Below are 26,619 nucleotides of genomic sequence, written 5' to 3'. Positions count from 1 at the left end.
CTATAGCTCAGTTCTTAGCAAAAGGTGGGTTTTTCAAAGAAGCATAACTCACCCTTTTCCCTAGCACTATGTTAGGTTCTCTGGAGTCCTGGTGTGGCTCTGTGGGTTAATGCGCCAGACTCCAAAGCCGTTTGAACTATAAGGTCGGTGGTTCAGGCTCACCAGTCGCTCCTGGGAAACCCTATATGAGGTCGCTATGGGTAGGAATCAACTTGACAGCACTTAACAACAACAACAACAATATGTTAGGTTCTCGTCACACATTTTTATTGCATTCTGCTGCTTCTTTTAACTACTCACCATAGATTATTTTCAAGCTTTCTGCTTTGCTAAGCTATATATTCATTAAAGAAGTGATTGTCTGCCTTGTTTATCAATACCTGTATCTCTAGTACTTAGCACAGTGCCTAACTATAAGTTGCCAGGTATAATATTGAATGAATTAATGGATACAGAATAGGAACATGCAGCCTGATTATGTTAATTAGTGTATCATTAATAAACAAACAAAAACACAGGCGCACACACACACAAAGTTGCTGTCCCATCATTCCTGCTCATGTTGAGTGCCACTGAATCAGTTCCGATTGTTGTTAAGTGTCGAGTTGGTTCAGACCCATAGCCACCCTATTCAGAGTTTCCGAGAAGCGGCTGGTAAGTTTGAACCGCCTACCTTGAGGTTCAAACTGCCTTTGCAGTCCAGTGCCACACCAAGACTAGTTTTTCAACCAGCGACTTAAGACTGACATACTAATTGCCTTCCAGATGATTCCGACAGTGATCCTACAGGACAGACTAGAACTGTCCCAGGTTCCCTATGCTGGTATCTTTACAAGGGCAGATCGCCAGGTCTTTTCTCCCGCGAAGGGGCTGACGAGTTCCAACTGCCAGATTTTCAGTTCGCAGCCCAGCGCTTAACCATTACACCACCAGGGCCTTTTCATGACTGACACACTTCTCTCCAATCCCACCCATCGACTCTCAGCCAATCCACCAGGGGCCAATCGTATTCCGCGCCCAGTTGGGCGAGAGGGTCTGCGCGTTCCCGCTCACCTGTAAGTCCAAAGCATTCCTCTTTCCAGTACTTGGACTCATAGATTCGTGTCCGAATGATCTTTTCCACTAGATACTGAGGATTGGTGCCATGGATGCTGTGAGCATCCTTTACAGTACGGTTCGCCATGTTAGAAAGCTTTCAACTCTATTTCCGTCGGGTTCTTTAATGCGTCACATCCAGGTTCAAAAAAACAAAAACAAACGCGATAGTTACAGAAAAAGGCGGAGGAAGTCTCACTAAACTCGAGAAGCCACCATTTTGAGCCCGGAAACGCGACTTGGAAGAAACTTCCTTACTGGATTGGCAACACTGCCCGAATCAATGATGGCCACTGCACGTTTGCCGTTGTGCGTCATGCGTCCCTCCTAAATGGGCGGGGCGAGCAAGCTGGTTGGTGGAGAAACAGGGGGAAACACTGGGGGCGGGGTTTCATCGTTTGGCGCGAAATTTTCTTTTCTCCACCTTCTTTACGCTCTTTGTGAAGCATCAGCTTTGCTTCTGGCATTAGCCTCGTGACTGTACGAGGAGGCGTCCAGCTATACTTGCTGCAACCAAGTTCAGGAGCTCTTGAAGTGGAGGCGGTGGGACGGCTGAGGAAGCTGAGGTCGCCCGGTGAGTGCGCGGGCTGGAGGCTGACCCAAGCCGGTAGAACTGAAGGTGTTGCTCTCTATAGATTCATTACTCACTTTTAGATTCAGCAGAGATTTAACTCCGCGCCTGCTAAATACTTTTCAAAGCCCGGCAAAAGAGTTCCTTCTCCCAGACCCTGAAACGCTCCCCGCTCAGTCAAGCCCCTATGGATTCCGACTCATAGAGACCCAATAGGACAGAGTAGAACTGCTCCTGAGGATTGCCGAAACTGTAAACTCGTAAAGATTCATCTTCCTTACGCGGAGCAGCTGGTGGTTTGAACCGCTGACCTTTTGGTTAGTAGACTAACGCTTGATCCGCTGCACCACCCGGTCCCCTCAGGCACTGGGAAAGCAAGCGGAATGAACATTCTTGACCTGCACTCGGCACCCTGAGACTCGCAGTCAAAATTTTAACCGTTCCTTCCATTTGCGTCGCCCTTCTAAGTAGAGCCCTCGCATTGGTTTCCTCCTTTGAGTCTTAGTGGTGGACTTTTGGGAAGGCAGAACGATAAAAGCTGTTACCCCATTTTGCGGATGTAGTGGTTGCGCTAGGAGAGAAACATTTCTGGGTTGCTTTCTGTGACTAAGAGGCTTGACCTTCTACACACCAGGGCTCTCATCCACATTTTCCTCCCCCCCTCCCCCTGGAGAGAATTCTAATGCAATTTTTCCACTGACAGCTGGGAAAAGAATTATCCTGTCAGCCCGTAGAAATTAGATGCTAATTTTGTCTGAAACGTGAAAAAAAAATCAAAACAGTGGATAATAGTACCCTTTTCTCTGTTTTACTGTTTGTGAATGCCAGTGGAGGGTTCAGATGTAAAAAACTGTTCAGTGCCGTCGAGTGGGTTGCAATTCATAGCGATCCTGTATGGGGTTTCAAGGAGTGGCTAGTAGGTTTGAACAACCAACCGTACAATTAGCGATCCAGTTCTTATCCTACAGCACCACACCCGAAGCAGTGCTCATCCAGAGCACCATATATAAAGCATGTGTGGACCTTAGTATGAGTCCCTTGAAATTGAATGTAAAATTTTATGTTAGTTGCATAACATCTGTGACATTATTAAAAATTATATAAATGCAAGTGAGAGAAGGGAGTGAATTTAGCGTTATAGCATTTTCTTCACTTAATTCTCAACAATCCTATAATGAGTCCTGGCCCATTGTGGGTGTTTTAAAAATTACCATAATTTGTAGATAAAGAACTGGAGAATGACCTCTTGGTGGCTTTGGAAACCTAACTTAATATAATAAACACATCAGAAGTGAGCTCAGTCTGCCCTGCACTGACATCCAGTTTCACAGAAAGGTTACAAGCAGTCACTGGAATCTGGCTGTTCAGAGTTTCATTTAAGGTTGTATTTTTTAAACATTGGCCAAGTTATCACGTTGGAAGTAATCGTAGCATCTACCTGTAATTTTCATTCAGCAAATATTTATTACTGAGCACCTCCTGTGCACTTACTCTGTTCCAGCATTGTTTTAGGATTATTGAGGCTTAAATGAAATTCGCCAGGTTTTGACCCAGTCTTTTGTTATGTTGGCTCAGATGTAGCAGTCTGCTTCCATAAAGATTGCTAGCCTCTGAAATCCTGTTATATAGGGTCTCTTATGAGTTGGGAAAGACTTTATGGCAGTAAGTGATATTTGTTTTTTGTTTTTACTGCAATTCTGTTTGTGGTGGGCGCGGTGTTTAGACAGGGTGGTGTGTGTCTTCCAGATTTCCAGTATCTCTGACAGTCAGCCTGTAGTGAGTACCTTCTAGAAGCCAAAACTTTTGCATGGCAGAATCAGACCTGCCTTTCCACCCCATGTACCATCCCTTTTTGGAATTTCTCTGATGATGGTTGTTTTAAGTGCCGTCAAGTTGGTTCCGACTCATAGAGACCCTACATAGGATTTCCCAGGAGTGGCTGGTGGGTTTGAATCGCTGACCTTGTTAGCAGTCCAGTGCTTATCCTAAAATGCCATACCCAGGATAAGATGAAATGCTGGGTTGGTAAAAGGGGTGCAAGAGACACTCATTTTCTTATGCTGCCTCTTCAGAAGACTTTTTAGGCTTTTCACTGATGAATAAAATGCTTCCATTATCTTTTTATTTATTTATTTAAGCAGAGCATCAGTTTTACATTCAACAAATCGTATGCACTTTCATTACAATAATTGTAATCCCCTTCATATATCATCAGTTAACAGTATTTACCTCTATTCCGTTTAACTCTTAAACTCCTCCCTGTGTCTTCCGCTACCTTCATCTTTCCTTTGCCAACCTCCCTAGACATTTGCTTCTTTTATATATTCCCATATATAACTTCCTGTGTATAACTCTTCCTATATCTCTGGGTGGGATAAGGTACACAGCAAAGTACAACACATACACCAAATTCACTGCCATTCTGACTCTTAACACCACTACACAGGATTTCTGAGACAGCCTCATCTTTTTCCCATGGAGCAGCTAGTGAATTTGAACCACTGAACTTGTGGTTAGCAGTCCAATACCTAACCCACAGCACCACACAGATTATACTAAATTGCCTGTGTTTGATCTTGATAAGAGTTTTTTTTTTTTTCTTTCATGGAAAAATTTTCTAACTAAAATGTATGGGCTTTTGTTGTTAGGTATTGTCCAGTCAATTCCAATACTGTGTACAATGGAATGAAACACTGCTGGATCCTGCACCAACCTCACTGTGTTTGAGCCTATCGGTACAGCCACTATGTCAAGCCATCTTGTTAAGGGTCTTCCTCTAGGGACTGGTCCTTCCTGGTAACATTTCCAAACTATGTGAGTTGAACTCACACTATCCTTATTCCTAAAGAGCATTATGGCTGTGCTTCTTCTAAGACAGATTTTTTATTCTTTTGGCAGTACATGGTGCATTCAATATTCTTCGCCAACACCATAATTCAAATACATCAATTCTTTGATCTCCCATATTCGTTGTCTAGCTTTTGCATTCAGAACACCATAGTTTGGGTCGGGCACACCAGTCCTCAGAGACATCTTTGCTTTTTAACATTTTCAAGAGGTTCCTTACAGCAGATTTGCCTACTGCAATCTATCACTTTATTTCCTGACTGCTGTTTCCATGAGTGTTGATTATGACTCCAAGTAAAATAAAATCCTTGACAACTTGAATATTTTCTCCACTTATCAGATATTTATTGGTTCAGTTGTGAGGATTATTTTCTTTTTGTTGCCATGCAATCTTCAACATAAAGATCTTCATCAGTAAGTGCTTTAAGTCCTCTTCACTTTCAACAAGTTAGGTTGTGTCATTTGTAATATCACAGGTTGTTAATGAGTCTTCCTCAAATCATGACGCCACATTCTTCAGCTAGTCAAATTTCTTAGGTTATTTGCTCAGCATATAGATTGAATAGCCATGGTGAAATGATGGAACTCTGACACACATCTTCCTGATTTAAACCACATGGTAGCCCCTTGTTCTGTTTGAACAACTACACTTTTATCTATGTATAGGTTCCACATGGCCACATATTCTGGAATTTCCATTTTTCACAATGTTATCCATAATTTGATAGGGTTCATACAGTTGAATGCCTTTGCAGAGTCATCTTTTTGGTATTCTCTACTTTCAGCCAAGATTCATCTGACATCAGTAATGATATCCCTTGTTCCATGTCCTCTTCTGAATCCATCTGAGTTTTTGATAGTTCCTTGTCAATGTACTGCTGCAACCCTTTTTAAATTATCTTCATCAAAATTTAACTTGCATATATTAAGGTGTTTGATAACTTCTATATTCTTTTGGGTTATTTTTCTTTGTAATGGGCAAAAATGTGGATCTCTTCTAGTTAGTTGGCCCCAGGTAGCTGTTTTCCATATTACTTGGCATAGCTCATTCATGAGCTCCTAGCTAGGCAGAAAGGAGTGAACTTATTGAAGACAGGAGCTATGCTCTAGACTCCATCAAAGCATTGTCATGTAACTCGGTGATTTTTACACAGGAGCCATGGCATACTACACCACAAGACAGAAGATCAAACAGACTTACTCATGGGTTGGCAGGCCATTGTTGGATCCAAAACTGTACTACCAAACCTACAAGTGAGTGATGGCGTTGCCCCAGAACTGTAACTTTTCCAGGCTAAACTGTTAATAACTTATATCCTTTCCTAGTGACTACAGATTGAAGATTGAGGAGCAACAGTTAAGAACTGATTGTAAGGAGGGGTTCTATCTAATGGTAGAAGATTAGGTGGCATAAATACAGCAGTCTCTGATAGGAGAGAAATTGCTATGAGAGATTAATAAAATTGGATACATATGATTGCAGAATAACAGGATTGAGATCTTAGTACTGTGTCCTCCTCAGCCCTATAGCTTTCTCAACAATTTACTATAGTTATTGGGTAACTCTCCAGCCTTGGGAAGCCTTTGTTGTTCTGTGTCAATAACTTAAGAAAAGCTGAGGTTCATATTAAAACCTCTGGATTCTTCTCTCGTGCTGAAACAATTCATCCAACCCATTTCCTTTAGTCTTGCATGAAACTAGGTAAACTGGTTTCCGAGAAACTATTCAGGGATTTTTCCAGAGATCATTTCCCTCTGTCCAGAGGGTCTGAAGAACTTGGCCTGCCCTAACTGATTTCCTTACATGTTTATGTTACTTTCCAGGGAAATGTGTGTGAAAATAGAAGGTTGTTCAACTCAGATTCATATCCAAGTTGGACAGTTTGTGCTGATTAAAGGCAATGATGATGAAAATCCTTATATTGCTAAATTGATTGAGTTGTTTGAAGATGGTGAGTGTGGGGCTGAAAACTGTTTCTTGTCATGAATGACTGGGGAGTGCTAATAGGTGGGGAAGAGAGGAAGTTGCTGATTCCTGTGTTTCCAGTATCACACAGAACATCTTTGAATGTGAAGTGAGGTCACTTATACACAGTTGTACCTTCCATGTAGTGAACCCCTAAACTCACCAGAGCAGTGCTGGGTAAATGGGATTGGAGGGATCAATAATTTTACTTTGCTATTATTGTTAGGCGTGGGTAAGAATGACCATTGTTGTTATGTGCCGTGGAGTTGGTTCCGACTCATAGCGACCCTGTATAGGGTTTCCGAGGCTGGAAATCTTTACGGGAGCAGAAAGCCTCATCTCTGTCCTGCGGAACAGCTGGTAGTTTCGAACTGCTGACCTTGTGGTTCACAGCCCGATTCGTAACCACTACGCTATCAGAGCTCCTTAGAATGATCATTAAGGTAGTATTTTTGAAATGGGGAGAAAGCATGAATTCAGGAGGAAGAGGGGAAAACTGCTTTGCACTCTATTAGAGATGTGTCCTGTAAGTTCGACATGAGGAAGTCAGAAAGGAATATTGCAAGTGCAAACTTTTTACAAGGAAGGAGGTCAATTGGACTGGGACTGTGTATCAGTTGGTGTTCAGTCAGGAAAATTAAAACACTACAGGTGTTTTACTCAGAGGTTATATTTGAAAAGATCCCTGGTGATATGGAGAAATTCTTCATCAACTAACATCCATTGGGGGGAGCACATCATCAAAACTTTCATCTTTTGTGCCCAGAGTCCTGGCACTGCAGGATATGCACTGGACTGCTAAAAATAAAGTCAGCTGTTCAAACCCACCAGTTGCTCCTCAGAAGCCTATATAGGGTCACTATGAGTTGAACCAATTCAATGGCACTTAACAGCAACAGTGTAGTATTCCATAGGATGGCGACAGTCTGAAGAAAGCTTAGGAAGAAAAGTAAGGGAATGATGGTGGCATTCATGAGTGTACGTCTTTCACTGGGAGCTAATGCTGGGGTGGAGTGATATTAGTGGTATATTACAATGCTCCAGCTGAAGATGTAAACATATGTTCATTGGCCAGATGTTTTCTCAGTGTCAGTAACTGATGCTCTAATTCTTGCTCAGATTTTTACTTTGCTGCTGTTCGGTCATTTCTCTATAATTTTAAGAGTTCTGCTCTGTGGAAGAAAAGACCCAGTGATTTGCTCTGTAAAAGAGGGAGATCCACAACACATACCTCGTAAAGTTATTGTGAGGATAATACATGCTAAGTGTTTAGCACAGAATCTGGCACCTAGGTAATGGTCAGTTTGATTAGTTTAGTGGATGTGTTTACAGCTATTCTATCCTCCTTTTTACCTCATTCCTCTTAGACTGTGAACTGTATTCCAAGAAACGAGCTCGAGTACAGTGGTTTGTCAGATTCTCTGAAGTCCCTATGTGTAAACGGCATTTGTTGGGCCGCAAGCCTGCTGCACAGGAGATCTTCTGGTATGATTACCCTGCCTATGATGGCAACATTGATGCTGAGACCATCATTGGCCCTGTGAGGGTAAGTGGTGTGTTTGTCCTCTCAGTTCTATCGTGAATCTTATTTCTATCCTAAATTACATGACATCAAAACTATTACTGGCTCTAATATACCCCACAGGAAATGAATTTTCACTTGTCATCTTCTCTTGCTTGTCTGCATGATTAATCTCAACAAATATTTATTGAGAAAAAATAGAGGAAATGCTATTTAGGTTGTGACCTAAGGGATGCGCACGACTGGGCAAATGATATTTCACTATGATTATAGCAGACATCAAGCATTGGGAGGCTTAATGAGGACTTCGCCTTAAATAAGTCAGTCTAGTGCCAGTTGCTGCCAGCAATTTGCATTGTGGGATTTTATGGTAAATTGTGTGCTAATGAGCTGCTGCTTTGTTGGCTGAATTTAGATACTGTTTTAAAGACTAAAGATATAGGTTATTCCCAGAGTACTTCAGGCTCTAAAGGTGGGGTGTGGTCCTTATTTTACAGTGTTTCAGGTGGTTGGTTTAATAGTAAAGCAGCACTCTGTTTGGATGTTTTCAGGCTATAAATCCAGCGTAATATATGCTATAAAATAATGTTATCTCTCAGGAAAATCAATGAAAGTAACAAAGTTGAAGTAGTGAAAGGCCAATGTGAAAGTTGAAACAGCATGTTAGGTAGATTTGGAAAGGCAAGGGAGCAGGGTGGTGGGATAGAACGGGACCCTGACAAGCCCAGCTTGACTAGCTATGGAAGGCCATTTTGAGGAGTTGTGAGCATTCAATGGGTAAGCTGAAACCAGATTTTAGAAGGCAATGTAAACCAATTAGGTAATCTGATCTTGACTCCCTGAGTGGTTCAAACCCACCCAGAGTTGCCACGGAATGCAGGCCTATGATCTGCTTCCCAAAAGTGACAAACTTGAAATCCAGCGGAACATTCTACCCTGTCATATGGGGTAGCCATGAGTCACAATCTAGCAACATCTTGATCTTGCTAAAGTCAAGAGCCACTATAGATTACTGAGACAGGGGAACGTGCTTAGAAAAGTAGTATGTGGAGAAAATTTTCATAGGTGAATAGAATGGACAGGAAAAGAATGTATTGCTGGGTAAGGATTTCAGCTAGGGAGGAGTCTGTAGATTAATGTCAGAATGAGGTAAGGTAAGAGTGGTAGGAATTAAGAATTAAAACAAATAAACATTTCAAAAGTGAAACGAAAGTATTTTAAACAAATTACTCAGATATACTCTGAGTATTTCTTTAAAACCATTAATGACTACATTGAGTAGATGGTCAGTAAATATTAACTATTTCTCATGTTTTCAGCGTTAATATGCCTTGCTACATCTTTGACTCTTTAGACTGTAAAAGTGACATTTGAGTCACAGATGTAGACTTAAATACTTTTTGATTGTAGCTCTGTCAGAGCATTACTTGACTCTTTGGTCCTGATCTTTTCTACTCTCCTATTACTTCCTAAATTCAGGTAGTTGCTTTAGCCCCTGATGAAATGATACCTATGGGTTTAAAATATGAAAACACATTCTTTGTGAAACTATCCTGGAATGAAAAGAAGTTCAGACCTCTGTCTCCAGAACTACTTGCAGAGTTGGATAAGCTACAAGAAAGCAGCCCCAGGTGCCAGAAGCCTGTGGGAGCCAAGACTAAGAACACAGAAAGCCCACCTTGGACCACCACAGAGCAAGCAGACAAAAGAGTAGAATCAAGGCACCATGCCTCTAAATCCTGTCAGACTCCTACCCATTCAATTACTCCAAGAGCAAGGAAGAGACTGGAGCTTGGCAGTAAGTATGAATGGGTCACACTGGGCAATGTTGGGGCTGCAGGAATATGATCAAGTGTTACTTTAAGTGACAGTGTTGAGTTAGGTCATTGCTGGGCCAGAGACTGATTGGACATCTGTTGAAATGGGTAGCCCTTCTGGTGGTTCCTCTTTACTCTGAGATGTAGCCCTATTTTTTATTTTTATTTTTTTCATTAATAAGCTTGAAGTACTCTGTATATGGACTATGTGATAGTTTACATGGGAGCACATTAGCTTTACATTCATTCTATTGTATATCGTTTCATTGCTATGGTTACAGTCTCCTCCATGCATCATCAACCAACCAAAGGGTATACCCTGCAAGCCTGCGCCCTGTCCGTAGACATCAGCACACAGCCCCTCTCCCTCTCTGGGTCTAGAGTGCCCAGCCGTTCCATCTCTCTGTGTCATCATCTCTGCCTTCATCTCTCGTGTCACTGCTTCTAGCACTCTGGTCTTCTCCCTTGATGGTCCCAGGGACCTCTGCTCCTAGACTGCAAAGTCAATCACTCCCCTCCTTTTGCTGTAAAATGTCCACCTTTACATTTGCAATCCTCACAGTCAGTCTTGATAACAGTTATTCACTAGTGTATCAGAAGAGACCTATCCTCATCTCCTTTCATCAGCCCCACCCAGACAGATTGGATACTACTCAGTGGAGATTCTACCTTCCTCCACGCCCTCTGGATCTAGGCTCCCTCTTGAAAGCTTGTAAGCCAGTCACTTCTTGCCTTTGTAGGTCCCCATCCCCCCCATTTTGGGTATCCATTGTCCAAGTTGCCCATCCGTTTCTATTCTGTGTATGGAGGGGTGGGTAGGAGGAATGATCCTCGCTGTAAAAATTTGTTCCCTCTTTTGAGCTACTGCATCCATAGGTGTAGGTCAAGTTCATCAAATCACTCTTTTTTTCCTGTTCTTTCTTCTTCTAGTTGAGCTCTGATCATCCAGTTATTGAAGCCAGGTCACGCTGGGTATTATCTGCACGTATGGGTGTTCTTGTGCATATGCCCTTCTTATCAGCTGGACGCTTAACTGTCCACTCTAGTCTTCTGTGGCTATGTCACTGATTCTGGGCCCAAGAGTCCCCAAGTCTTGCCACACTGCTCAGCCTACCTGTTTTTATACAATTTTCAACCTAAGGATGCTTTTTTACATTTTAAAGGATTTTAAAAAATGACTTGGATGTAACCCACAAAGCCTATAATAATTATTGTAGGGAACCTTTTACAGAAAAAGCTTGCCACCTAGCTTAAACATGTGAAACCATGAAAGAACTGAAACTGTTTAAAGCACATGCACTCTGGAGACCCTATTCCTTTCCTTGCCTTCCAGCCTGTTGTTGTGTTAAGTGCCGTTGAGTTGGTTCTGACCCATAGCGACCTTGTATAGGATTTCCAAGGAGCAGCTGGTGAGCTTGAAACGCCAACCTTGCAGTTCAAACAGCTTTGCAGTCTGGCGCATTAACCCACAGCGCCACACCAGGGCTCCTCCAGCCCTGTTGTTGTTAAGTGCCACCGAGTCAATTCCGACCCATAGTGACCCTGTATAGGGTTTCCGAGGAGCAGCTGGTGATCTTGAACCACAGACCTAGCAGTTCAAACAGCTTTGCAGTCTGGCGCATTAACCTACAGCGCCAGACCAGGACTCCCCAGCCCTGTAGGTAACCCATTTTATTAGCTTCTGGTCTGTTTCGTGTGTTGTGTTTTGCAAAATTCACAGATGCACAAAAAAATTCACAGATGCACACACACATTCTTGTTTCCCATTCTCTCTTTACCAGTATGAGAATGAGATGTTCAGTTAATAATGTATGTATTGCTCCATGGCATTTCTACCCAGGGGTCTTTGAAAAATCCATGGGAAAATTCCATTCTCTTTCCATTACACTTCTCCATGAACTTTTTAAGGAGTCCTGGTGGCATAGTGATTAATCCTCAGCTACTAACCAGAAGATTGGTACTTAGAACCCACCATCCACTCCATGGAGAAAGATGCTGCTGCCATAAAGACTGACAGCCTTGAAAACCCTCTGCAGGCATTAACTCTGACCTATAAGGTCCCTAGGAGTTGATATCCACTCAATGGCAACAGATGGGGATTGTTTGTATTCTATCTAATATGGGTTCTATGGTCTGAATAAAAATAAAACATTTGGGGAAAATGCCACCAAAAAAAGCCCCTAAAGAATCTGTAATGCATCATTTAGAAATCATTACAGGGTTTTTTGACTTGATTACACAGGAATCTTGAAAGGTAAGTTGGGAAATTTTAACTTGACAGTTATATACTTGGAGTAGGGAGGATATGTTGAAAATAATTGGGTTAATTATCTTGACAGAAAGATGGGACATTTATAGAGATATGGGGATCCAGGACTTTGGGACATTTACATATTTACCTAAACGCGAGTTACCTTTGTTTTTATAAATTGAATAATTTTAGCTTCGTATTCAAAGTCAAATTTTTTCAGGTATAATTTACATACAGTAAAGTTTCCCTTTTTAGATGTATAATTGTATAACAACACTATACAGTTTGTCACCCCAAAATGCCCCTTTGTAATGAACACTTCTGCTCTGGTGATGCTGTGGATTAAGCATTTGGGCTACTAACTGCAAGGTTAGCAGTTCAAACTCATCAGCCCACTCCACAGAAGAAAGATGGAGACATCTGCTTCCATAAAGATTTATAGTGGTAGAAAACAGAACCCTCAGGGGAAGTTCTACAACTTACTGTTCGACAGACTGGCCAGGAGTCAGAATCAACTTAATGGCAGTAGGCTTGTTTTGGGGGAAGGTTTAACCTCTTTCACAGTAATCTGATTACTGTCTTTGTTTTGCCTTGTCTAGAATGTCATAGAAATGAAATCAGACAGTATAAAATCTTTGCATCTGGCTCCTTTGACATAGCCTGATACATCAGAGATTCATTCATGTTGCATTCATTCTCATCTGTTCCATTTTGTTGCTAAGTAATATTCTGTTGCATAGTTGTACCACAGTTTATTTGTTTCTAATTTAAGTTTTCAGTGAATGACTAAAGCTTCCATAAGCATTCACATATATGTACTACATAACTCCTCTAGCTGCACCTACAACTATGCCCCACATTTGATGTGTGGGACTAAAGTAAGCTCTGTGCTCAGTGCTCAGTGCTTTCCTGCCTTGTTTCTTTAGTTCACAGCACGACCTCCTTTACTCTGCTAATACGTCCTTCTCCCTCCTCTTTCACCTTTGTTGAAATTTTATCTTCCTATCTCAGAAACCATCTGTATTAGTGCTTAGGTGTTGTAGGACATTTATTTTATTTCATCTATATCATCTTCCTTATTAGACCTGAGTGTCTTGGATGGAGACCAGGATTTTCATTCAACTTTCGTTTCCTCCTAGTACCTGGTAGCGTAGTGGTTATGAATTGGGCTGCTAACCTCAAAGTCAGCTGTTTGAAACTACCAGCTGTTCTGCCGGAGAAAGATGAGGCATTCTGCTCCCATAAAGATTTACAGCCTTGGAAACCCTGTGCAGGGTCACTATGAGTCAGAACCGACTCCACAGTACTTAACAACAACAACAGTATCTGGCACATACTCAGCCATTAATATCTCTGGAGAATGACTTTGATCATGGTGAGGAAAAAATACACATGTACAGTTTTATATATTAATACCCATTCCAGTTGATTGCTCCCAGGAATCCTTTCCTCAAATAAAATTTGAATTTTTAGTCAATAGAGGCACCATTACATTTCTGCTTAGTCAGTATGTTTAGATGCCTTGCAGTGGAATGGGAAGGTGCACTGCTTCCTTCCTCCCATGACCCCACAACTCTGATGAGACCAAACCCACCCACCCCATTGCTGTCAAGTCAGTTTCAAATCCTGGCGACCCCATATGTTACAGAACAGAACTGACCTCCATGGGGTTTTCTTGTTGTAATCTTTATGGAAGCAGATCACCAGGTGTTTCTTCTGTAGCACCACTGGGTAGGTTTGAACCACCAACCTTTTGGTTAGTAGCTAAGTCCAAACCCTTTGAGGGACCTCCCTTGGGCATAAAGCCATTGTTTTAGATTCCTCTGGGGAAATCTGATTGCTGAACATTTATCTAGAAACTCACTTAATAGTTGGCATGTGGTTCTAACTAGGAAAATCACTCATGAAATTTAGGCAAGAGACCAAAAATTAATCTACCTGTATGGGAAAAGAACATATAGAATAATTCAAAATATGGAGAAATCATGTCTTTGTATAACCTCAGTGGATGAATTTAGCTATCATAAAATCGGAGGTGTGTACAGTGCTGGTTATAAAATCCATACAATGTTTGGTGGTTTCTCTTGGGTCTAGGTCTCCCGAAGACACCTAACTATGGGACTTCCCAGGAGAAGACGTGTACTTCTCTGGGTTCTCCAGAAAGAACCAAGCGGAAAGAGCCCTCCTCTGAGTTGACCTCACCCTGCAAGAGGCCTCAGCTTCATACTTTGTCTCCAGTTCTAAAAGCCACTGGTTCCAAGGACAACAAGAGGTCTTCGCCTAAATGTCACATGACCCTGAGAACCCGAGTCCCTGCTTTGAAAGCAACAGAGATTAATGAGAGATTGCTTTCCCCTGTAATAAGGGGTCAGAAACCCTTGGTGGCACCTTATGTGGTTCTGAAACCAGAAAAATACAAAAAGAGGTAACTGAAGACATCACCCTGTCACCCACAAAGCAAATCATAACCCTGTACATGATGTTAAGTGTGCAGGCCACAGCCATAAAAATTACACCGATGGTTGCACACTTGATTATGTCACTGAATCGCCAGTGAACTTTTCTAAAATACAGATTTCTGAGCCTCTTCCCAAATGTCTAAGTGTATCAGTTTTCAGGTGTGGAGCCCAGGAATCTGTATTTGTAAAATGCTTTGTGGAAGATTCTAATACACTTGAATGTCACTGGGGGCTGGAAGACAATTTCTAAAGTTGAAATGCTTCACAGCCTTGGATTTTATTCTAGCAGTCATTTCCTTAGTTTGTTTTTAGCAGAAGATGATACTTAAACACGTGTAAGAAAATAATGCTTCTGGAATGCACATTGCAGTTTCACATTGTTATTAAGCGCTGCCAAGTAATTTCTGACTCCGTGACCAGGTAGAGTTTCTGAGGAGCTACCGGTGGGTTTGAACTGCCAACCTTGCAGTTAGCTGTCCAGTGCTTATCCTGCAGTACCACACCAGTGCTCCAATTCCAGAATGTTTATAGATCAGCTGTAGACACAAAAAGTGACAAGTCAGAAATTATATTTCTCAAACGTTTCCTGCCTAGAAACTAATAACCTGCCATACAATCAGTTGCTCAATAAATATTTTATATTGAATCATAGCTGTATTTCTGTTAACCTAGAACATGGGCAGGATGTTGTTAGGTGCCATCGAGTCAGTACCGACTCATAGCAACCTTAAGCACAGCAGAACGAAACACTGCCCATTCCTGGGCCCACCTCACTACTTTTGCCACGCTAGAGTCCATCGATGCTGCCACTTGGCCAGTCCATCTTGTTGGGGGTCTACCTCTTTTTCTCTGACCCTCCACCTTACCAAACATGATATCCTTCTCCAGTGACTGGTCCCTCCTGACAATATGTCTAAAGTATGAGAGATGAAGTTTGGAGTACTCTGGCTGCACTTCTTCCAACATAGATCTGTTGATTCTATGGGCAGCCCGTGGCACTTTTAATATTCTCCAATACCATAACTCAAAAGGATCAATTCTTCTACAGTCTTCCTTTTTCACTGTCCAGCTTTCACATGAATATGAGGTTATTGAAAAACCATGGCTTGGGTCAGGCTCACCTCAGTCCTTAAGCTCTTTGCTCTTCAATACTTTAAAAAGGTCCTGTGCAGCAGATTTGCCTAATGCAGTATGTCATTTGATTTCTTGACTGCTGCTTGCTTGAGTGTTGATAGTTGGTCCAAGAAGAATGAAGTTTTTGACAACTTCAATCTTTTCTCCGTTGATAAAAATGTTGTTTATTGGTCCAGTGGTGAGAATTTTTGTTTTCTTGACATTGAGGTGTAATCCTGCTGGTTTTTAAAATACTGGTGGCATAGCTTTCAGAATCACAGCAACTCACAAGCCACCACAGTATGACAAACTGACAGATGAGAGATGGATGGGCAGGATAGTAAGCTATAAATGCATCAGAGACAAAACAGGGAACTACCTGGGATTGGTGTGTTCTAGTCTCTGCTGAGTGGGAAGTGGAGGGGGAAAGAGTCATCTGATTAAATAATGAACTTCAGGCCAATTTTCAGACCTGGGTTTGATTCAAACTTCAAGTATGGATTTTTTTTTTTTTTTGTCAGCCAAGTGTGATTAGTTCCTTCCAAAGTATCTGTGAAGGGAAGAGGATCCAGTCAGGCCTGACTCTTTTAGTGCCTATTGATCCTTTGTGCCCAGGCCTCTTCCCATAGCTTCATTCTGATATCTTTCAGTGACTCAGAAAAACCAACAGCCCAGAGTGAAGCTGCATCCACTCCCCGTCGTGTCCGCAGAAAGAGTTCTCTCTTAACTTTGAGTCGGATCCGGCAACAGCTTCGGTAAGGCTGCTTTTTGAACGACAGAAAAACATTTATAGCTGCCATCTGTAATTTCTATAGTCTTATCCCTTAAAGCCTCTTGTATTATTTGTCACTTGCCAACCCACTGACATTTACCTTTCACATAGTTTGTCTGGAATCACATTAAACTGATGTAAAGGTCATAGTTAGGAAGTGCAAAAAACTGCCTGAGGTTTAGGTGGTTCCCAGAGCCCCATAATCATCCTGCGGAACAAGACTGATGGTGGGCAAGGCAGTGTTGTGGGATGACAAACAGCATGAGCTTTGATTCTGATAGATGTGGATTTGAATATGGGGCTTTTTTACGTAATATTTGGGTAACCTTGGTAATGTTACTTATCCTTTCTAAGTCTTTGAAATGGAAATTATGCATACAATGCACAGAGGGGTTCAGTATGACTCAGTATTAAGTGCCCAAGAAGTAGAGCCAGACCTGTACTCACATTGCTTGATGACAATACCCCTACTCCACCCTGATCTGTTATCAAGCTTCTCTTACTTAGACTTTGAATGCTGCATAGATGATAATAATATTCCCAACATGCAGGTTTTTGGGTAATAGTAAAAATGACCAAGAAGAGGAAGAGTTTCTACCGACAGCAGAGATTTCAGACTCCAGCAGTGAGGAGGAAGACACCTCCACGCCACACCTCCCAAGAACACCCATCAGTGTATCCAGGAACTTACGATCTTCCAGGAAGTCATCCTTTCAGACTCCCTCCAAGACACCCAGGAAAACTGTAAGGCGCTTTTGGTGAAGCATCCCTCTCTTAATTTAAGAACTGTGATCTGTCTGTCCTACTTCAAAACTATTCCACTTGGAATATTCATGAAGTGAAGCCTAGATGAAAAATGATTCAGTAGACTGTGCTTGTTGAGTCTAAGTTCCTTTTAAGGTACAGAACCAAATGACTGATCCTCCTGAAGGAGGGATGAGAACTACCTCCTCATCTTTACATTTCCCATAAAACCTAGCAAAGCGCTTTCTGCATAACTGGTGCTGCTGAGCCCTGGTGTGGGCTATATTCCCTTGTTTGATACACTTGAGAAGTTTGCAGCACTCCTTAGAGAGTGGTAATGAATTGTGTAATGGTGAGGTGGACAGTAGAGATCGATGGGCATCTGTTCTGCGTCCTGTGGAATGGTAGCAGAATATTATAAAGTATTAAGGGGGGGAAGCCTTCTTATGGTCAAAGATGCTTAAGAAATGTGTGGGTTAAGCAAAGTTCAGCTGGTTTCATTATCATGAGTTCTCAGAACCATTAATAATTAATGCTCACTGTGATCTTACAAGAGAACATTAGTGTATGAGTTTCCCAATGACTTTATTTCATGGAGCATCTTGTCCTTGGAAAGATAGTTATGAAATCCTGTGTTGTTAGTTGCCATCCAGATATGTGTCAAGAGTAGAACTGCTCTCCAGGGTTTTCAAAGCTGTGACAATTTGGAAGCAGATAGGCAGACCTCTCTCCAGAGGTGCCTCTGGGATTTCAAAGCACCAAACTTTGGACTAGTAATCAAGCTCTTATCCCTTTACACCACCAGGGCCTCCTTGGGGAAATGCTTATTGTTAGTTCCTTTGAGCTAGTTGTGACTCATAGTAGCCCCGTGTACAACAGAACAAGCCACTGCCCAGTCCTGCGTCGTCTCACAAGCTTTGCTGTGTTTGAGCACATTGTTGCAATTACTGTGTCAGTCCATGTCATTGAGGGTCTTTCTCTTTTTCACTAACCTTCTACTTTACTAAGCATGATGTCCTTGTCTGGGGACTGTTTGGTCCCTCATGATAACATATCCAAACTACATGAGACAGTCTTGCCCTCCTCATTCCTAAGGAACATTCTGGCTGTACTTCTTCCAAGACAGATTTGTTCATTCCTCTGGCAGTCCATGGTATTTTCAATATCTTTTGCAAACACCAAAAAAAGCATCCCTTCTTTTTAGGTCTTCTTTAATTGTTCAGCATTCATGTGCATATGAGACAATTGAAAATACCATCACTTGGATCAGACACACCCTAGTCCTCAAAGTAGGTTTTCCCAATGCAATGCATTGTTTTTCTTGAGTGCTGCTTCTATGGGTGTTAATTATGGATTCAAATAAAATGAAATCCTTGACAAACATTATTTTCTCCTTAAACTCAACCCAAACTCAACCCAAACTCACTGCCATCGAGTCAATTCCGACTATATAATTAGGATTTCCAATGCTGTACATCTTTATGGTGGTTGTTGTTGTTAAGTGCCTTAGAGTCAGTTCTGACTCATAGCCACCCTGTGTAGGGTTTCCAAGGAGTGGCTGATGAGTTTGAACCACGGACCATGTGGTTCAAACTGACCTTGCTGTCCAGTGCTTTATCCCATGGCGTCACACCGGGACTTCTTAGGGTAGCAGAAAGCCTCATTTTTCTCCAGCAGAGCAGCTGGTGGGTTTGAACTGCCAACTTTGTGGTTAGTAGTTCATTGTTTATCCTACATATTCACCATTGTTTCCGTATGGAGAAGAACCAAGGATTGGGCTTGCGTTGAGGTCAAAGAAATCCATTAGCTCAGAGACAAAAATCCATTAGATCAAATTAGGAATGTTGTTAAGTGCAGTCGAGTTGGTTCCGACCCATAGCAACTCTGTATAGATTTTACGAGGAGAGGCTGGTGAGCTTGACCAAAGTCTGGTTCAAACAGACTTTGCAGTCCAGTGCATTAACCCACAGCACCATACCATGAATCCAAATATTTGGAATAGAGGCTATATTTGGAGTTCCTCAAATTGCAAATAGCTCGCCATTGTTATAGTTTGATTGCATCTCCTGGGTCCCAGCAGACAGCGACAAGGGTGTGGAAAATTATCTTCAGCACAATAAAAACAAAGCTCAAAGTCCATCTGGCTTTTCAGATTTTGTTAATTGATAGGAAACACTTTAAGCCAACCTGAGAGATTTTTGCCTGAGAAAAAGGTGGAGAGAGTTGGTGGTTGAAATGCTTTGCAGAAACTACACAAGGCTGGTGGTTCAAACCCACTTGTTGTTGTTAAGTGCTGTTGAGTCAGTTCCAACCCATAGCGGCCCTGTATAGGGTTTCTGAGGCTGTAAATCTTTATGGGAACAGAAAGCCTCATCTTTCTCCTGTGGAACCACTGGTAAGTTTCGAACTGCTGACCTTGAGGTTAGCAGCCTGACTCAACTACTATGTTACCAGAGCTTCTTTCAAACCCATTGTTGTTGTTGTTAAGTGCCGTCGAGTCAGTTCCGACCCATAGCGACCCTGTATAGCGTTTCCAAGGAGCAGCTGGTGAGCTTGAACCGCCAACCTTGCAGTTCAAATGGCTTTGCAGTCTGGCGCATTAACCCACAGTGCCATACCAGGATTTTTCAAACCCATTAGACACCCCATAAACCCTACACAAGGTTGGGACCCATTTGATGGCATTTATCAACAACACAATGAAGATGAGTCCTGGTATGGCACTGTACGATAAGCACTGAGCTGCTAATCCCACCTTGGAAGCCTTATACAAGGTCACCATGAGTCAGAACTTAACAACCAGTATAACAATGCAGGCCTGCACTAAGGCTAGTAAAAATGAAATAAAACAGAAGCAGTTAACCCTGAAGTCTTGTGACTCACTATGCCCTAGTGTATTACAGAGGAAGAGTACGCCATAAGGTGTTGTTATTGATTGTAATATTTTTAGAAGCAAACCACCAGCACTTTCTGTGTGGTGGACTTGAACTGCCACGCTTTAGTTGAGTAGTTGAGTAGTAACATTGTTTGCACTATCCAAAACCCTACAAGGTGCCCAATAGCAAGGAAGGAGAGAAAGAGGACTGTTAACCTAGACTAAACAGTGACCCAGGGTTTGAAGTGGGAATATCCTGTGAAGCTTCCTCAAGAACTTCATTGTGAAACATGGAAGACCAGAGTGTAAAGTTACCTTCTCAAATATAGAAAATGATTTTATTCACGTCTCCTACAATACCTGGTATTTGGACAACATGGATAGGGTTTCTTAATAACTTCCTTTCTTACTTTCAAGATGATAATTTTTCTTTTTTTTAATGTTTTATTGTGAATTATGTGATAGTTTACATGGGAGAACATTAGCTTTATATTCATCCTGTCGTATATCGTTTCATTGCCATGGTTACAATCCCCTCCGTGCATCATCAACCAACCAAAGGGTATACCCTGCAAGCCTGTCCCCCCGATTGTCAGCACACAGCCCCTCTCCCTCTCTGGGTCTAGAGTTCCCACGGCTGGTGAATTTTAACTGCTGTTCTTGAGGTTCAAACTGACCTTGCATGCCAGTGCTTTATCCCACAGCACCATTCCAGCATCAAATCCTGATACTAAACATGAATTAGAGAAAAACTAAGTGTTTGGACACTAAGCAAAGTATATGTGTAATTGTGAGTCAAAAGAGGAAGAACCATGGTGCTTTATCAAGACAGCAACTAAGGGTTACCATCTCTGTTCCTTTTATCAGAGTCCTGATGTGGAGCTGTAGGATCAGCACTGGACTTCTAACCACATGGTTGGTAGTTCAAACCCTATTCAGGGACACTATGAGTTAAAATTGACTTGATGTCACTTAACAACTTACTTTTATCAGATCATTATGAATCAAATTTGTGAGGGTGTCCTGGGTGGTATTTTGAGTGTTTTTCCTTTCTGAAATGTGTTCTCTTTTTGGATACAGCCTAAGTGTAGAACTCCATGTCAGGCTAAGCCCCAGATCCGAAGCCGAAGCCTGACTGCCCAGGAGCCGACCAATGTGTTGGAGGAGGCTCGACTGAGGTAAGAGAGCTGGACCTCTGCTTTTTTCCCATAAAGCAGAAGTAATCCACAATCATTCATTCCTGCACCTTAAAAAGGTAGAATAAAATGAGCAGATGTGTTTAGAATAGGTGGGAAACATTTTTTTCTGCCAAAATTTATAGCATCATTCATGGGCCATACAAAATTATCAACTTAAAATTTGTTTTAAATGGTTGCCTTGGCAAGTCCAGCCCAATGGTTTCATGGGCCTCATGTGGACTGCGGGCAGATTTTTCCCCACCTCTGGTTAGAAAGAAGAAACCTCTGTTGGGTGGAATCTGGGCAAGCCCACAGGCTCTGGAAGTAGCAGACCATTCAGTCTGCTGCCATCATTTTCTCAGGGAATGAGAATAGTCATGACCTGATTCTTTTGGACATAAAAAGGAACCAAGTGGGACGTTTGCCAGAAATCAACTAAGTTTAGTCTCATGGACTGAGTCTTGTCCGCATGATTTGGGTGCGCTCACCCGATAATACATATCTTGGTTAAAGACCAAAGTTGGATGATAAGGTCAAGGAAGAGAGGCCAAAGATTATGAGGCCAAATGGAGAAAATCAAGAATGAATGTGTAGTTAAGGTTTGATGTAGAAACTATAGACAAATCTATACTTATTATTGAGGTGATGGTGAAGAACTTCTAAAAGTTCTCTTTTTCCCCATTTACCATAACTGTAGGCTGCATGTTTCTGCCATACCTGAGTCTCTCCCCTGTCGGGAACAGGAATTCCAAGACATCTACAACTTTGTGGAAAGCAAACTTCTTGACCATACTGGAGGGTGAGTCAGCTAGGGCCTGCAGGAGGGTTTGAGGGAAGGACCATCTTAGTCACCTGGTGCTAGCACAGAAATTCCACAAGGGGATGACTTTTAACAAACAAGTTGCTTCTTTCACAGTTTAGGAGGCTAGAAGTCTGAATTCAGAGTCCCGACTCTGGAGAAAGGTCATTGTCTCCTTTCAGCATCTGTAGGCCCAGCATTTCTATCTCAGAAGAGATTTGACTCAAGATGCAAACTAATCCTGTCGACTGCATCTGGTCTAATTAGCATCATGTGAGGATTTACAACACATAGAATAATTACATCACATCAGAGCAGATCACGTCATGGGAGTGATTTTAGTCAGATGATCTTCCTTAGTGTGAGGGCAATAGGCAAAATCACTGCTTAGTGAAAGCAAAGTAATTCTATAGGAATAGAAATAATGCTTTTTCAAAAGAATGACACTGTCCCTCTATGGGGAGGGGATTGCGTACAATGATGCTTACAGATGGAAAGTTCTATATAAACAGCTCTTATTCTGACCCCCACATTTTAGAGATCTCAGCCCTACCCTCATTTTCACACTCATGCTGATTATCATGTAAAGAGGCTAGCACAAACCCAGCCTATGGGTCTTCCTTCTTGCCCTGTTGTTGTTAAAATGCCGGAGTTGCTTCCAACCCATAGCGACCCTGTATAGGGTTTCCAAGGAGCAGCTAGTAAGCTTGAACTGCCGACCCTGTGGTTCAAACCGACTTTGCAGTCCAGTGCGTTAACCCATAGTGCCACACCAGGAAGTCTGGCAGCATAGTGGTTACGAGTCGGTCTGCTAACCTCATGGTCAGCAGTTCAAAACTGCCAGCTGTTCCATGGTAGAAATGCTTTCTGCTCCAGTAAAGATTTACAGCCTCGGAAACCCTATACAGGATCGCTATGAATTGGAACTGACTCCACAGCACACCACCACCATTTCTTGTCCTAGGTGCATGTATATCTCCGGGGTCCCTGGGACAGGGAAGACTGCCACTGTACATGAGGTGATACGCTGTCTGCAGCAAGCAGCTGAAGCAAATGATGTTCCACCCTTTCAATACATTGAAGTCAATGGCATGAAGCTAACGGAACCCCACCAAATCTATGTGCAAATCTTACAGGTAAGCAAAGCTGTTGGGGTTGTAAAGTCAACGTAATAATGTTTTTTGAAGGTATCTGGGAATAGTTCGTGGCTTGTTTGAATCTCAAACACAGATTTTATTCATTTTTCTTATCCTCTCATTTGGTGCCTTCTGTTGTCCTTCCAGGTTAAGGCTGAGAATAGATCGGAAGGCAGCGTATAGGGTACTGAAGTTTTCCGACTAAATAGTTCCTCTGTTTCCAGATTTGGCTTTAAACCTTGGGGGATAAAACCCTCACAGTTTACCACAGCTTAAGGTGTTTTTACCCGATGCAGAAGCTGACAGGCCAAAAGGCAACAGCCAACCATGCAGCAGAACTTCTGGCAAAGCGGTTTTGCACACTTGATTCTCCTCAGGAACTGACTGTGCTGCTTGTGGATGAGGTAAGGAGCAGTCCAGGGGGACCTGGAGGAGAAATGGGGTGGTACTTGACTGATGCTACAACAGCACTTAGGGGGCTCCCGGAGGGATGTCCTAGCTGCCTGCTTTGCAAATTTGAGCCCATTCTCTGGTGATCAGAGAGCTGTGTCCCCCCAGAATCTCCTCTTTGCTGCTTTGGTGGTGTTGTTTGGGAAGCACATGCAGTTAAACAATGGGATCATCAAGACCCTGGCTTGGACACTAGGATTACTGACAGTCTCCGTACGTTTCCCTGACAGCTTGACCTGCTGTGGACTCAGAAACAAGACGTAATGTACAGTCTCTTTGATTGGCCCACGCACAAGGAGGCCCGGCTAGTAGTCCTGGCCATAGCCAACACAATGGACCTGCCAGAGCAAATCATGATGAAGCGGGTGGCGAGTCGACTGGTAGGTGCTAGGGAGGCTATCACACGTTCTTCTACAGAAACTCCTACAGGACACAAACAAAGGGAAAAAAATAAGAAGCATGATTTTCCAAATGTTACATTGAAATTAATGTGTCACCATTTTATGATTTTCTGGAAACATCGCAGCATCTTGGTAGTGACTGCCTGTGCACTTTTAAATTGCACAGAGCCGTGGAGATTATTATTTTTTTTTAATATTGAAGCTAATGTGCCAGGAAGTATTCCGGAGTTGAGCACTGAAGAAGGCAAACATGGTTTGCCCTCACAGACCAGGAAATGCAGCATCAAAGAAATATATATAAGGAATAAAGCAGAGGCTATGGCCATGAATAAGGAGCTCTGGTAGCGTAGTGGTTACTAATCGGGCTGCTAACCTCAAGGTCGGCAGTTCGAAACTACCAGCTGTTCAGTGGGAGAAAGATGAGGCTTTCTGCACCCGTAAAGATTTACAGCCTCAGAAACCCTGTGCAGGTTAACTATGAGTCAGAACTGATTCCACGGTACTTAACAACAACATGGCCATGAATATTGTATTAGAGCCTAAGATCTTCCAACCCACTTTGATTTGAGTACTGCTGCTTTGTCTATGTTCAATCTGCTACAATGGAAGGTTCTTCAACTAAATGAAAAAAGTTGCTAGAGAACTATTTTCTACAGGATGCCATGGGCCACTATCAACAATGAGAGGCCAGAAAGCAGTCCAGGGATGAAGTGTCATATGACACTTAAAAATTGAGGTTGGACAATCAAAATGGGCATTCGCTGACCTTGTTTCTTTGTCTTCTTGGCTCCCCAGGGTCTTACCAGGATGTCCTTTCAGCCCTATACTCACAGCCAACTGCAGCAGATCCTAATGTCCCGACTCAAACACATAAAGGCCTTTGAGGATGATGCCATCCAGTTGGTAGCCAGGAAGGTAAGTTGTCCCCAGGGAGCTCCTAGCTGCACCGATAGGCAGTCAAGAGTCTTGCACCTACTGGTGTCAACCTTGAGCTTTGAGACAGAATTGGGGGAAGAGCAGCCAGAGCAACTGACAAAGTTCGGGAGGGATCTTGGGAGCGTGGGGAGGATCTTAAAAGTTCCAGGGAGCAGTATTGAGAGAGCAAAGGGCACTTTAGCCCAGAGGTAGTAATCTTAAAGAGAGGCCCCTGTATACCAGGAGAGACTCAAACTGGTAGAGAGGACTCAGTGTGCAAGGGGGGAAGAGCTGGGGCTTCAGGAAGTGAGTTGGATGTCAGGGTGAATAAGGGACAGGTCTTTAGACTGCCCAGGAATCGTAACTGGAGGACCAGGGGTCCCAGGTCATTCTTGCCTCTTCTCTTCTTCACACTGCTCTCAGTTTCATACTGAAGACTTAACTGTATCATGAGTTTTGGGAATGAATAATCATTTCGAAGAGATCTCTGGGTAGGGTGTGATGGTGGAGACTGCTGTCAGTACTGGGAATATAGGAACAGGTCTGTGCAGACTACAGGGAGTCCTAGAATTCCCTCAGTGGTGTCTCCTTTGTCATGAGACCAAAAAGATTCATCAAAGGTTCTACAGCAGAATCCTGATCAAAGGGGGAGGTAAGTGTAGAACAGAATAAGGTCTGTCCCTTTGGGGTGAAATGGACCATAGCTACTTGAAAGATGACACAGAAAATGCAGGGCTCACTGAGTTTTTGTCAGTGGTGGAGGAACAACTCAGAATGAGAATGGTGGTACAGCTGAAAGAATGTCATCAGTGTCACTGAATTGTAGGTAGAGATTGTTGAATTGGTTTATCTTCCCAACAACAAACTTAAAAATAAGTAAAAGTTCATTAAAATAATTTCTCTCTCTGGAACTTAGAACATGGGACCTCTGGCCTCTGCACATGGAAAGGAAGGAGCAGCAGAGCTGTTGTGGGGGAGTCTGGCTCCTTTGGGTCCTCCGGCTTTGTGACTTCCTTTCTTCTCCCCAACCCTGATTTGGTTGTCTCAGCCATTGACCTCTTCGAGGTGTTGTGAGGGAGGCACAGACTAGGGTTAGATGGGCTTTCCTCAGCCTTCTGACTTGTGGGGGGCCACACTATTATTTTTTTTTTTTTTCATTTTATCATTTTATTTTATTTTTTTTTTATTTTTTAATGTTTTATTGTGAATTATTTTATAGTTTACATGGAGAACATTAGCTTTACATTCATCCTATCGTATATCATTTCATTGCCACGGTTATAATCCCCTCCATGCATCATCAACCAACCAAAGGATATACCCTGCAAGCCTGCCACCACCTGCCACAACCCCACTACTCCCTGGTCATCAGCACAGTTCCTTCCCTCTCTGGGTCTAGAGTCCCCAGGTGCTCTATTGATCCATGTCATCATCTCTGCCTCCACCTATGGCATCACTGCTACTCAGGGTAGGGGTGTTGCACACTGCTCTTCTCCTTTGAAGGTTCCAGGGACCTCAGCTCGTGGACTGCAAAGTCAATCACTTCCTTCCTTTTGCTACAAAATGTTCACCTTTACATTTCTTTTTTTTTTTATTATTAAATGTTTTTATTTTGGATTGAATGAAAGTTTACAGGGCACATCATCAGCTTCACATTCAACCATTCATATAGCTTGTTTCATTACATTGATTATTATCCCCTCCATAT

The 26,619-nt window shown here is 42.5% G+C and overlaps 2 protein-coding genes across 2 annotated transcripts in view; one reads left to right on the top strand and one right to left on the bottom strand.

Moving 5' to 3' along the window:
• Positions 1 to 1,226, bottom strand: part of PRPF38A (pre-mRNA processing factor 38A) — a 47,226-nt gene extending 46,000 nt beyond the window's left edge. Inside the window, exon 1 of the mRNA XM_006839771.1 lies at positions 1,054 to 1,226. Within this exon, the coding sequence (XP_006839834.1) occupies positions 1,054 to 1,183 (130 nt within the window). The 5' untranslated portion in view covers positions 1,184 to 1,226. The remainder of the gene's footprint in view (positions 1 to 1,053) is intronic.
• Positions 1,227 to 5,672: 4,446 nt separating this feature from the next.
• The window catches only part of ORC1 (origin recognition complex, subunit 1), a 24,308-nt gene continuing 3,361 nt past the window's right edge, over positions 5,673 to 26,619 (top strand). The window contains exons 1-13 of the mRNA XM_006839770.1: positions 5,673 to 5,767; positions 6,338 to 6,465; positions 7,847 to 8,029; positions 9,485 to 9,799; positions 14,164 to 14,494; positions 16,292 to 16,396; positions 16,965 to 17,157; positions 21,113 to 21,210; positions 21,908 to 22,009; positions 22,974 to 23,145; positions 23,442 to 23,549; positions 23,826 to 23,975; positions 24,792 to 24,911. Of these exons, the coding sequence (XP_006839833.1) occupies positions 5,673 to 5,767; positions 6,338 to 6,465; positions 7,847 to 8,029; positions 9,485 to 9,799; positions 14,164 to 14,494; positions 16,292 to 16,396; positions 16,965 to 17,157; positions 21,113 to 21,210; positions 21,908 to 22,009; positions 22,974 to 23,145; positions 23,442 to 23,549; positions 23,826 to 23,975; positions 24,792 to 24,911 (2,100 nt within the window). The remainder of the gene's footprint in view (positions 5,768 to 6,337; positions 6,466 to 7,846; positions 8,030 to 9,484; positions 9,800 to 14,163; positions 14,495 to 16,291; positions 16,397 to 16,964; positions 17,158 to 21,112; positions 21,211 to 21,907; positions 22,010 to 22,973; positions 23,146 to 23,441; positions 23,550 to 23,825; positions 23,976 to 24,791; positions 24,912 to 26,619) is intronic.

Source organism: Chrysochloris asiatica, unplaced genomic scaffold, assembly GCF_000296735.1.
Source record: "Chrysochloris asiatica unplaced genomic scaffold, ChrAsi1.0 scaffold00026, whole genome shotgun sequence".
In the NCBI taxonomy this organism is placed as follows: domain Eukaryota; kingdom Metazoa; phylum Chordata; class Mammalia; order Afrosoricida; family Chrysochloridae; genus Chrysochloris; species Chrysochloris asiatica.
Note: the sequence above shows the minus strand (reverse complement) of the source record. Positions and strands in the feature narration are given on the sequence as shown.